Source organism: Aplidium turbinatum, chromosome 16, assembly GCF_918807975.1.
Source record: "Aplidium turbinatum chromosome 16, kaAplTurb1.1, whole genome shotgun sequence".
NCBI classification, from domain to species: Eukaryota; Metazoa; Chordata; class Ascidiacea; order Aplousobranchia; family Polyclinidae; genus Aplidium; species Aplidium turbinatum.
This window is the reverse complement of record NC_137487.1, coordinates 10,700,645-10,712,651: the sequence shown is the minus strand read 5'-3', so window position 1 is coordinate 10,712,651 and position 12,007 is coordinate 10,700,645. Positions and strand designations below refer to the sequence as shown.

General features: G+C 36.2%; 2 protein-coding genes across 2 annotated transcripts; one reads left to right on the top strand and one right to left on the bottom strand.

Moving 5' to 3' along the window:
• The first annotated feature begins 104 nt into the window (after positions 1–104).
• Positions 105–2,262, top strand: LOC145785521 (fatty acid-binding protein 10-A, liver basic-like). Its single transcript, XM_082597179.1, has 4 exons — positions 105–134; positions 361–467; positions 1,031–1,203; positions 1,778–2,262. The coding sequence occupies exons 2-4, from the start codon at positions 395–397 to the stop codon at positions 1,916–1,918; spliced, it is 387 nt and encodes a 128-aa protein (XP_082453305.1). The 5' UTR covers positions 105–134; positions 361–394; the 3' UTR covers positions 1,919–2,262.
• Positions 2,255–8,571, bottom strand: LOC145785197 (lysine-specific demethylase 8-like). The gene is made up of 9 exons (XM_082596887.1): positions 8,418–8,571; positions 7,911–8,016; positions 7,151–7,303; positions 6,316–6,424; positions 5,368–5,508; positions 4,468–4,603; positions 3,706–3,860; positions 3,191–3,291; positions 2,255–2,790 (listed from the first exon to the last, which is right to left on the bottom strand). Exons 1-9 carry the CDS (start codon positions 8,569–8,571, stop codon positions 2,574–2,576), a joined length of 1,272 nt encoding a protein of 423 aa, XP_082453013.1. The 3' UTR covers positions 2,255–2,573.
• Positions 8,572–12,007: the final 3,436 nt, after the last annotated feature.

Sequence of the window (12,007 nt, the reverse complement as noted above, 5' to 3'; positions counted from 1 at the left end):
AGGCCGAAATGCTCCCATCACGAATTTTATACGAAAAAAGAGGAACACGAGGTCAAACGTTTGACTTATTCAAACTATATAAAGCCAAACAAGTGGTCAAGATAGGATCACTCTTTGCCACTAGCTTCGAAAAGGTAGGAATGCAAAAATTATAAAGTAACAACTAAGTTGAACTAACTACTGATTGCTATAAACGTCTACCGGTACCTCTGCATTTTTGAATAAGCTACCCAATCTTTTTCGAAACAATCAATGTGTCTTGATCTAAAGTTATGAGTTGTTTCAGATTATAAATTCTAGAAGTTTTTGTACATCGCGTGTAAATTTTAAATCTAACAGAGCAACTTCATGTATTTGTAGTTGACTACTCCTTGACAAAACAACAACAATCAAAATGGTGGATGCGTTTATTGGAACCTTTAAGGTTGAGTCACGAGATAACTTTGATGCTTTCATGCAAGGAGTTGGTAAGACAATGATTTGTTGACTTATGGGTTCTCCTGGTTATATTTTCAACATTGCAAAGTTTTTGTTAATTTTTGTAAATATTAAAGTGCTTAGTAAAGCGTTGTAGTTTTTTGTTTAAACATATCACTGAAAAGTCAAATTTTTAAAATTGTTTTCTCAGTGATCACTTCTCTCCTAAAGTTGTAGCCTACTCTTTTCATTTTCTGCTTGAAACACATAGATAGTCACGCCGAACAAGTTTACCACCATTCAGTTAATTCTTGTTTACTGTAGGTGTTGCGTCTTTTCAATTTAAATTGATGTGACTCTACAGTAGGCTAATGCTACGCTGCGACTTTGAAACAAATCCTCTTTCCAGTTTTCTCGATGTTAAGCTTAACAGCAAGATAAAGTAGGTTGTTAGTCAAAAAGGTCGGTTCCAAACGACCAGTGCAAGAAATGTAAGAGAAAATTTTAACGTGAGAACATACTGTCACAAGTGGCTATAGCCACATGCACGTGATTGTTGTAAATAATTATGCCTACAATACTAGCCTACTATAAAAATAACACTTCTATTTAGGGGTTCCTGCTGAGTACATTGAGATGGCAAGGAAAGCTACTGTTTTGACGGAATTCAAGAGAAGCGGAGATGTAATAACGGTGACTCGAACCAGACCCCAAAAGACCACAACTAACTCTTTCAAACTTGGCGAAGAGACAGAAATGGAAAACATCAAAGGAGATAAGATGAAAGTAAGTTTTTCTTTTACAAAGATGTCATTCACTGGGAATTCAATTGTTTTCGGAAAGTAATATTTTGGCGATGCAATTGAGATTTCACGATGTCACTGCGGCCTTGCCTGGGATTTCGGAAAGTAATATTTTGGCGATGCAATTGAGATTTCACGATGTCACTGCGGCCTTGCCTGGGATCATCATTTATAATCCAGGCACTTGCATATTATGCAAGTGCCTGGATTATAAATTGAAATTTGTTCGTGAAAAGATGAGTTTTTCAACATTGTTAGTAATACGCAACGCCTTTAAACGTCAAGTCACAAAATGCTTTTAGAAGAGCTATTTTTGACTATTTAAAGTCCGCTTGATATTTATCCGTCATCTGACAACGTTTTTCTGACAATGTTGACAACATCTGACAATGTTGAAACGATGTAAATGTAGCTCGCTGGCTTACATTTATATAAATTTTTCAATTTTTTTTTTTCGATTTGTGTGATTTTCTTGTTGGAGCGCTATCACTGCGAACTTGGTGATTTCGAAAACAGAAAACGAAGCAGTCTTAAAAAAAACCTCTGTTTTACTTCAGGTGAAAGTCAACCTGGAAGGGGGCAAGCTGGTGGTGAGAGGCGATAAATACGAGGTGGTCAACGAAATTGTTGGTGGAAAACTGAAAGAAACAATTACTTTGAAGGGGCAAACTATGTCTAGAATATCTGCAAAACAATGAGGAGATAATTCCGAATCAAACATGTTTATTACATTTATAAACGTAAAAATCACGTAATTTATAAATTGCTTGCTTTGTTCCTGACCCGTTATTGTCTGAAAATCGGGCAGGAAATGTATTGTACACGTTTTTGTTTTTGGATGATTTATTATTCTACTAAATCTATACAGTAGGCTAAAATAAGAAATTACAATTTGCCATACAAGTACAATAACGCATTCTACTAAGTTAGTTTAAAATGTGAAAATGTTTTCCAATTAGTCATAAATTATTCTGTGTTGTAAAATGTCTAACCTGTCAAACTGTGCAAAGAAATCAAGAAATAAAAATAATTTTTTAGCGAATGTAGTCTTTTTTGTCTTGTAGACGAAACTATTAGATTTTGCTTAAACAGGACATGACACGAATGGGAAGTACAAGACACAGAAAAATGTTTTCTAGCCAAAATTGAGAAAAATAAACCTTTGTTACAGGATAGAAATAAGAATTTCATTTTCAGGTTCGGTAGGCTACTTTAGTAGCCAGCAACTTGAAGTTTAACACGTGATGTCAACAATTTGTGAATTTAGCTAAATAGCAGAGATACTAAATGTTTGCGTAAATTTCTTGCCTAGTCTGGTGTGCGACCACATGTCTCCCCATGGTACTGGAACTTCTAAAGCTCATCTTTCAAAATTTGCTCCCCTTCATCTTCTTTCGGTCGGATGTAGAGAGAAGCTACACGCTCCAAGAGCTTGGGTGAAAGCCTCTTGATGTCTCGAGGTGTCAGAAAATTTTTCTTTTTCAAGTCCAACTGGCGAAATGCGGCATGAGGTGTCTGGTTCCTCTTACGTGATACGTCATTACGGGCTTTTTCAAAGTAAGTAAAAAATCTGCAAAAAGAATCATAAAACAAAAATACAACCAAACCACAGAAAACTCAAACGATACTGACAAGCTCAATAATTTGTTTAGCAAACGCGTTCATATTGATACAAGTTAAAAAGAAGTAAGTTTAAATGCAAAAAAGTTATGTGAAAACTTTGTCAGCACACTACAACCGTCATAAGAGCACACCCTAACTCAGCCAGCAAAAGGCCCCAATCTAAAAAATTTAATTCTGCTGGCTGTAAAAAAAAACGTTTTCTAGCAACTAACTTTAGCAATACGAAAAACACAATACGGTACGAAAAAATAATTTCAAGTGCCCATTATTTTATCAGTTTAGAAGTGTTGACCAAAATAAAAAGGTTATATTACTCAAACTCAGCTCTGCGCTCTGTTCAGACTGACCTTTCTCGTGGCAGTCTCGGTTCATCTCGTAAAAGCGATAGCAAGTGGTGACGAAGAACTTCCGGGTTATTGTAATCATCAGTGTTAATCAGTCGTTCACCCTGATTAAATAGTTTTGTAAGTGCACATGCGCAGTGAGCATTTCTAAAGCACCGAGTTGTTTGTTTCATATTGAAAGTTGAAATAAAGAATAGCTTATTCTAGAAGGGTAGATTACGTAAATCATAAACAACTTGACTTGCTGTTTCAACATCACTGAATAAATAAACAAACAAGGAACCCAAATGACAGCCTCCACTTAAGCTTTACGACATTCCATGTTGTTATTCGGCAATGATGCGAAACATGTTGCTGCTGGAATCGATGCCATCGTCTACGATTTGTCATAAAACACTTGAGAGAAGTTTTTATCGAGTTGGTTGATATGTGATAATTTATTGTACGGTACATTAAGTCGTTTTAGTTTGCACAGATACACTGCATTGTGCAGCAGATGTTAAAGTAAAAAAGCGTACTTTATAAAGTTTCCAAACGAAGTTCAATTCACTCATTGGCACACTTTCGTTAACACTCGCAACAGCGCACCCTGTGTCGTTGAACTCACGAGTTGGTGTCCACAAGGTGGAAATAGAGAGACTACGTCCGTAAGATCGAACTTGGTGCATATGTCCTGAGTAACGCATGGGTTAACAAAATCTTCAGGAAAAGTTCACTGAAAATTGATTTTTCTAAACAATGCACTAAAAAAGAAATGATTTTTTCAGTGTCACTAACATGACTCAAAGCACAACGTTTTTATTCTCCCATCAGTCAGTCAGTCATTCAGTCATTGGTAAGCGAGTTTCTCACAAGTCAGCAGTTGTGAACAGAGCAAATGGTAGTTGAGCAAGTGATAACTGAGCTAACAACATTTGAAAAAGTGGCTAAAGTAGGAAAACGATGAAACTGAGTAAGTGATCACTGAGCAAGCCGAAACTTGTCATGTTACAAGTTAAGAAATTCGGTTTAGAAAGCGATGACCAAGCAAGTCCGAACTGAACAAGTAAATCTCATCTGCTGATCTGGACAGTAGCTGATATGTAGGACTACTTGCTGAGTTGAAGCACTTGCTAAATTGTCGCATGCCAAGTGATTTGATGACCTTGGCAGGCTATACATTTTTCAAGTAGGCTATCGTAATCTAACCCTCTATGTTTCCTGTAGGCTAAAGCTCATTAATTAAAACAGCTAAATTTTGTTTCGAACTACGTTTCAAAAATAATAAACCACTATTTTACCAGCAGGGATAAATATGCAGTCTCCTGGCCACAAAGTTGTCCATCGCCAAGCGGTTTTTCCCACCTTGGGGTACTCGTAAACATTCACCATCTCCATGTCTATTCGGGAATGTCCCGTACCTTCAGTCTTGTCTTCCTATGCAGACGTTTGCAATTGCATTTCAGAAAAAAAGTTACTCTCAATGAACAAATATACGTCTGAAGATATTGTTATTTTTTTGCTACTTAAAAAAAATGAAAGTGTCGTAATTTGTTTCGTGTTGCCACGTATTTCCGAAAATTTATGATCACCTGTCCTAGAAAAATTTGATAAACTTAGGATCCGAGACTAAATCATTCCAAACTAAATGAGAGAGAGAAATCGTTTCATGTATGATGATAGCGTAGCGGTTAGCCTAAGTCTACTGCGTTAAGAGTGAGAGTCATAAAATTCTTTTTAACTAAAAGAAAAAGGACAAAAAAATAATAAAGGCACAACAAGTTATTTGTACTCTTTGTTAGTAGTAGCTTCCATAAACCGAGCGTTAGACTACAGTAAGAGAAATGCTGTTTTTAATGTTTCACTTTTCCATTTTTCAACTAGCGACAATAGGTTATTGCAATTAAAAAAACTACGTGATTGCTCAAAAAACTTCAACATTGTAAGTTTTTAATATCTTTGATGCTTCTAAGACAATAAGTTTTCAATGAATAAATATCAATATCACTTTAGCAGAGACATTGTGAACCGTTGATTTGTTATAGAAAGATTAGCTTTTGTGTGTAAAAATTTTTAGCTGAAAAAATAAAACCTGGCTTGAAATACCTAAAAGTTTTTCACTGAAACCCTAGAAACGATAAAACTAGGTAAAAATACAACACTGTAGGCGTAGGCTATTGTAGAAATTTATTAGCTTTTACCTCCATCTCAAAACGATCTTTAAACTTTGCATCGATCATGATGATGTCCTTTCTTCCAGTAACAATGCAGTGCAAGTTATGATCTGCATCATAGTGAAGATTGGAGCTTGTTCCACCACTGCTCATCCACATTTCAACTTCCTAGTGAAGGCAAGCTTAAGTTTTTCAATTGTATGTAATTCAATTTTCTGTTTTTTGAGAAATTGGTTGACCAACAAAGTATTCTTTGTTTTGAAAGCACTAATGTTTATAATTAGACACTTTTCGCAATGGGCCAAAGATATAGTCTGCAGAGAATAAGTCTACAGTAGGCTATGTCGCTTTTCAATTAATTGTCTATTTTTGCAATGGCATTGGTGGTAAAAGCTGTATTACTGGTTTGGACGAGAGTTGGCTACACTCGACACTCAGTCTAAGTTTCGATTTTGTATGCATTAATGATAAAGTATTCATATTATCATCAATACTACATGCAGTCTATTTCAATTTTACTTTTGCCTACTTTGTTTCACCAACCAAATTGTTGATTTTTTTTATTTGAATCTTAACCCTCGGACAGGGAAAGTTTCTGAAAGGTTATTTCTGGCAGTTTCACATGCTTCTGGAGGCTTCGAACCACTGACGCAGGTCTTGTTATCGAGATTGACAGAGTGAAGTTTTTTACAATCAAAGTATTGTTGCCTCTGAATTATTACATCCACTAGGTGCCGCTGAATGTAGAGCAGCCCTGAAAAGGGTTTGCCGTTGACTCCGATGAAGAGGCTAATAAAAGCAAGAAAATGTGAACAAAAGTTAAGTTCTCTGGCGTTTATCCATATACCACAATTTCTGCCATACTGTAATGGCGATCACGTCAAACTCACTAAAATAAAAGCTTGCTTGCTTACAATTGTTTAAAGATAAACCAAACTTGGATACGGTGACCAAAAGCATAAGCAAGCTACAAACTTGTAAGTATTTTTTAAAGGTTCCACAGGTCAAACAAGGGACTGGATATATTTGATGAAGCATTTCTTCTGGAATAGGACTAACTAGATACCAGTCTTCCAGATTATACCTGAACAAGCCAGTTTCGGCGCAGAAAAAAAAGTTTTACATTTGTATCAACCCTTCTGTTCAATCAGTATTAGTCTACTCTGAACACTTACAACAGCAAAAACCATTCGGTTACCAAACATAGCTTACACTGCGCACTGCGCATCCTTCTTTTATAGCAAAGTCTTTGGCGAAAATCAAAGAGTAGACTACAGCGGCAATAACAAAAAAATTGAATCTACAGAACATTGAATTAATGTAAAAGCAATACGAACTGATTTTGTATCAGGGTCCATGACCCACAAAGCAAGATGGAAAAGACCACAATAACTGTATAAACAAAGCTTAGCCTACTACTTGACAATCAACAAGATCTAACATGAATAGAATGGGGAAATAATTTACAACTTTCATGTTTAGCCTACTTCTCATCAGGGCCGGATTTAGCTGATGGGGGGCCCGGGGCACTTTTAGATCGGGGGGCCCCCGTGCAAAAAAATTTTTTGCACCTACGGCGCGTAAAAACCATCTCTACGTCTACAGTAGCATCAGTCCAGTACTGCACAGCATTTTGCAGAAACTTTAAAGGTCAAAAGAAATAAAATAACACAAAATCACATTTTTTTCTACATAGGGGGGCCCTTCAAAAGTCGGGGGGCCGGGGCAACTTCCCCCTCTGCCCCCCCTAAATCCGGGCCTGCTTCTCATATATATCAGTTGTAGGTTAGTGATAAAAAATGAATTCTACCTTAAAATAAATCTTTTCATCTTCATGATTTGAGGTTCCACAACTTTTCCAGGTTTTTTCGTGGTAACTTCAATGTCAATTTGACCAAAGGTAGATTTGAGATACTTGTCATCCCACAGTTTGAAACAGTCTGTTGATTCGTTGAAGCCTTTTCTATTTGTAATGTCAAATAAAAACAAATTTCTTAGAAGTACAGTGACCCGGCAACAAACAAAAGCGTAGCTTCTAATAGCCTATGTTTCTGACGGTGAGTCGTGTCTGGGCCACAATTTGATTAGCATGCAAAATACAAAACGAAAATAATTGATTTCAATGATGAAATTTTTAAATACGACATTGCATTGGCAAGAATCAGTAGGCTATTATCCCAGCCAGCATATCAGTCCCTTTTTACATTGATTCAACGTCTGCAGACGTCAAATCAATGTAAAAAGGGACTAGTCTGCTGGCTGGGATGCTATGGCAAGGAAAAGGTTTGTCATTGCTCGAAGCTGCAATACTTTTCGTCTAGCTCTTTTTAGAAGCTTGCGTTCAGAATAAAATTAATAAAAATAAATGGACCTAAACCATTTAGGTTTTTATGTTGACGACTTGAAAGATTTAGACAAAAAGTATTGCAACTTCGAGCAATGCTGACACAAATCCACGCTAGCTTACCCAATAAAACATGAAAGTATGTTTGAATAAAATCTTTGATAGCGGTGTTTATTCAGTTAACTGGTGTATAATGACGGAAATGGATACAAACTGCTTATCTCACCTGATAACCAAGGGAGTTTTGGACTTTACGTTAGTTTCCCAAAAAGTTTTTGGGTCTGGAATAATTGAAATATCTTTAACTTTACCCTCCGGTATACGTTGCCAACCTGTGATAAGGACAGAACGTGAGCATCATTATTATATCCACTGATGGCTGTATATTTTGTAGCTATTTTTTTTTGGTGAAATAAAGCAAACTTTATTATTTTGATGAAAGGCGGTGCTATACGAAATCAAGTCGAATGCACTTAAAGTCGAAACAAAATTCGTTTAAACGATTTTTTATTCTCGAACACTTCTACTGATTGCAAACAGGAACAGCTCTTTGCCTTTGGTTCCTATCACCTTGGTTTCTTCACTTTGGTTCCTATTAGCTTACAATCTATTTCCCCATTCAAATGAGTAAACCACAGTTGGAGCAATCTTTATCGCACAGGTTATTTTTGTAGACTACTTAACTGCTAAAACTATGTTTACAAAACTCAGTGGCGTAGTTATAACAACTCACCTAACGGCCGAAGATGGCCATCCGGAAGCCCTGATGTTGATCTTCGAATTTTTGGAGGAAAGACAAAGTCTGTAGACGTGTCCTTTGGAAAGAGGATGTCCCCAGCCACAGCAGATACCAAAAGAGAGACAAGGGACAATTGAAAACTTGCCATTTCCTTCAAATCAAACGCCAGATCAACGTGTTTTTTATATTTTAATATCAGGTTATGATTTATTTATTGTCGCTGACAACAACTTATCTTTCTAATCACTGAAAAAAGTCATCGACTTAATTACAAAATTAGTCCACAAGACGCCTATAAATCTTCAACAATGCAAAAGTAGTACCAAAAACAATATTCTATTGGCGACTGGGATCCTTTGTGGTCATTTTTCATTCTGAACCATGGCTTGTTTTGAACCAACTATTTGCGTTACTCTTTTGAGCTAATAGCACAAATATATAAATAAAATAAAATGCTGTGTGAAATAAACAAGCGACATTACCCTATTGCAGTTAAGCCAATTAGAAAGAAAGAAAAAACAATTTAACATTTTATTCATTTAACTCTTGTGCATTTCGGTTTAGAAAAATTGTAATAAATATTGTATATAAAATATTAAATATTGTAAAGTGAAGTCAATGTATTTGTTTTAAAGCTATGCCACCAATTCTAATAACATTCGATGTCTAATCCATACAGAAAGCGTTAATGAATATTATTCTTGGATTACACTTCAAAACGTTGGTCATAAACACACTGAATCTTTTGTTAAATTCTCTCCACTAATTGTCAGTACTCTTTTTACCAAACCTCTTAGAAAACTCAAGATTTTTATCCATTTGCTATGTTGACTACGTTTGCATTCATCACAATGCTTCGATATTCTGGTATTTTTAAAGCAATCTATTCCCTCATCATATTTATTGCACAAAAATTGATTTCGCGGTAGAAAAAGATCTTCAGCTTGCTAAAAAAAGAAATAGCCTAATAACTTATATGCTGAATTGAATTTCTTCCGACCAACTGCTAATTATTTGGTGTTGTAAAGCCGGTATCCCATTGAGGGCGAGCCTTCCTATTGTCTTTATTGCACTTCATAATAAAATCGATTTATTGAATTCGAAACTTTCAACCCCATCGCAAACCGGCGAGTTTCAAGTAGTTCAATCACAGTTGTCAAAACTTGTTTTTGTGACGCTGCTAATACGTCCCGCAATGTCAAAAACGGAGCAACTCCTACTAAGCGGTTTTTGTACAACACAGTAGGAGCTTGGTTGTACATTTCCAGCGCTATAAATCGTGAATGAAAAAGATTTGCTTTTACTGTTTAAACAAGACCAACACTCCATAAATGACGCTTTGTGAAAGATCCGGGTTGGATTTTCGCTGTTCTTTTTCAATTTATGCCTAAAAGAGAGTTTAGGACACGTGTCATTTCTGCGAGTGTGTCGTTTATGTCAAAGCGCACTCATTGTTTGGAAGGTACAAAACAAATTCTTTAAAGATAAGTTGCATCATCATTGCCTTACCGGTACCTGTAATATTTTAAGTACCCAGATTGCAAAACTACACATTTTCAGTCAGTATTTCTAAAAATTGAATTTCAAAAGAAACTATTTTTAAGTTTGTTTCCACTTTAAATTTTCACTTACAAGATTAGCAGCCTGTAGTAAATTTAATCTCTAAATTTTGTATTGTTGTTCTGTAGATACAGCAAAATTGTTATGAATATTCCTGACGAAAATACAACGATGTAGGCTATGTAGCCTATCTTATCAAGAGTGTTCCATTTGCGCTTTATTTGTGTGTATATAGCCTACTGCATCCGGATCACGTCCCTTGCCTTTGGTGTGGTATGCTTGGACAAACACGGATGGGCAACAATATCATGTTACTTTGTCAGTCGCATTAATTAATTAACCAGATGCAAATAATTTGATAGCCCACTTTGTGGCTGTCCAAATAGGCATCGATGGCCCACATTAAGTAGGCCGAAATAAACAAAATTAGAGATTTTAAACAACTGCGTCATATCGTTTTTGGGCTTTTCATAATAGATTTGCTCAGATGTTAGCTAATTTCATATTTTGCGTCTGTTCAAATCACCAAAATATCTCTCTTGTGAATGTAGTGTTGAGGAACAGATCCCAGACCACATCATCAATGACTGTAACATCTACTACAGCCGTCTAATGGAGTGGAAGGTTTGCGTGTCTTGGAAAATGAAACCAAAGATTGGCTGCTCTCTTACAGCCTTCCAGTGTGATCCGAAAGCATCGTGAATTTTTGGTGGTAAAAGAAGAAACCCTCGGCCGCAGATAGCATAACTTATATGCTGTTGTGGCGAATTCAGGAGATTGTAATTGAGGTAATTGATAAATTGGGGGCAAAAATTTTATTAGCCTAATTTTCTGAAAGATTCCTACGGTAGGCTACAGAAAAACTTTAAATCAGACTATAAATTATTGATTTTTGATCCTGTCTACCAACATAGGTATATACTGTATCTCATAACTTTGTCAATGTCATCAACCGTCATAAGCGCGTCGCGAGTTCATCAAATTCTTCTAAGTGCGTCTCCTCAAAACTTAGGCTATACTATTATCCATTTGCACCAGAGAAGATTGTCTATAGCCCACCCTACTCGAATTGAATTCACAAAAAAAAAAAAAAAAATAAGTTGCACAAAAAATTATTGAACATTTGTTTTTGGTTTGGTTTTGAATCTTTATCTTCGGACTGACAAAGCCTTGATAAGTTATTCATGGTAGTTTCGCATAGCCTAGCCTACTTGTAGAGGCCCTTGACGCAGGGTCGGTTACCGAGATTGGCAGAGTGAAGGTTTCCGATTGTTGAAGTGTTGTTGCCGGGGAATTATTCCATTTACTAGGTGCCGCTGAATGGAAAGCAGTCCTTAGAATACGTTGCTCAAGCGCACACCGCGAGAGTCGAATCAGCGCCGCATGATCTTGAGCCTGGAGCGTAACCATTTAGCCAACTGGGCGGACTATTGGATATTTGTTTTTATTGGATTTATTGAGTTGAATTTGGACTTGGATTTGGACATTTTTTTACCATTTTTTCCGTTAGGAGACTCGATATGCCAAAGTTTCAGATAATTTTTTCAGTGGTCTGCAACCACTTCGAAGGCACCAAAAGAGGTCCGCCAAGACAAAAATTTGAGAACCACTGAAGATATATGATTATTTTTCAATCAATCATTTCATTTTTCGTCGTGAACGCGTCCGGAACTAAAAAAAGATAGCCTACTACTAACTACAATAGTCAAAATACCAGCACATCAATGAATTATTTTAAATGGAGCTATCAATACAAATAAATCAATCAAATAATTGATAAAAATTAAAATTGATAAAAATTCAATCAATCAATCAATCAATCAAATCAACTTGACATTTCTTTCTGATTCTCTACATATTTTGAATATTCTTCGGACTCGGTTGGATAATTTCGTTGATGACGTCATAAAGCATCACAGTTTCGGGGTCTTTCAATAATTTGTCACGGTTGAACTGTTTCAATACAATAATCCAACCACTGGACCAACCTGTGGAAGTCAATTCTCTGGGCAGTTGTCAGTGAC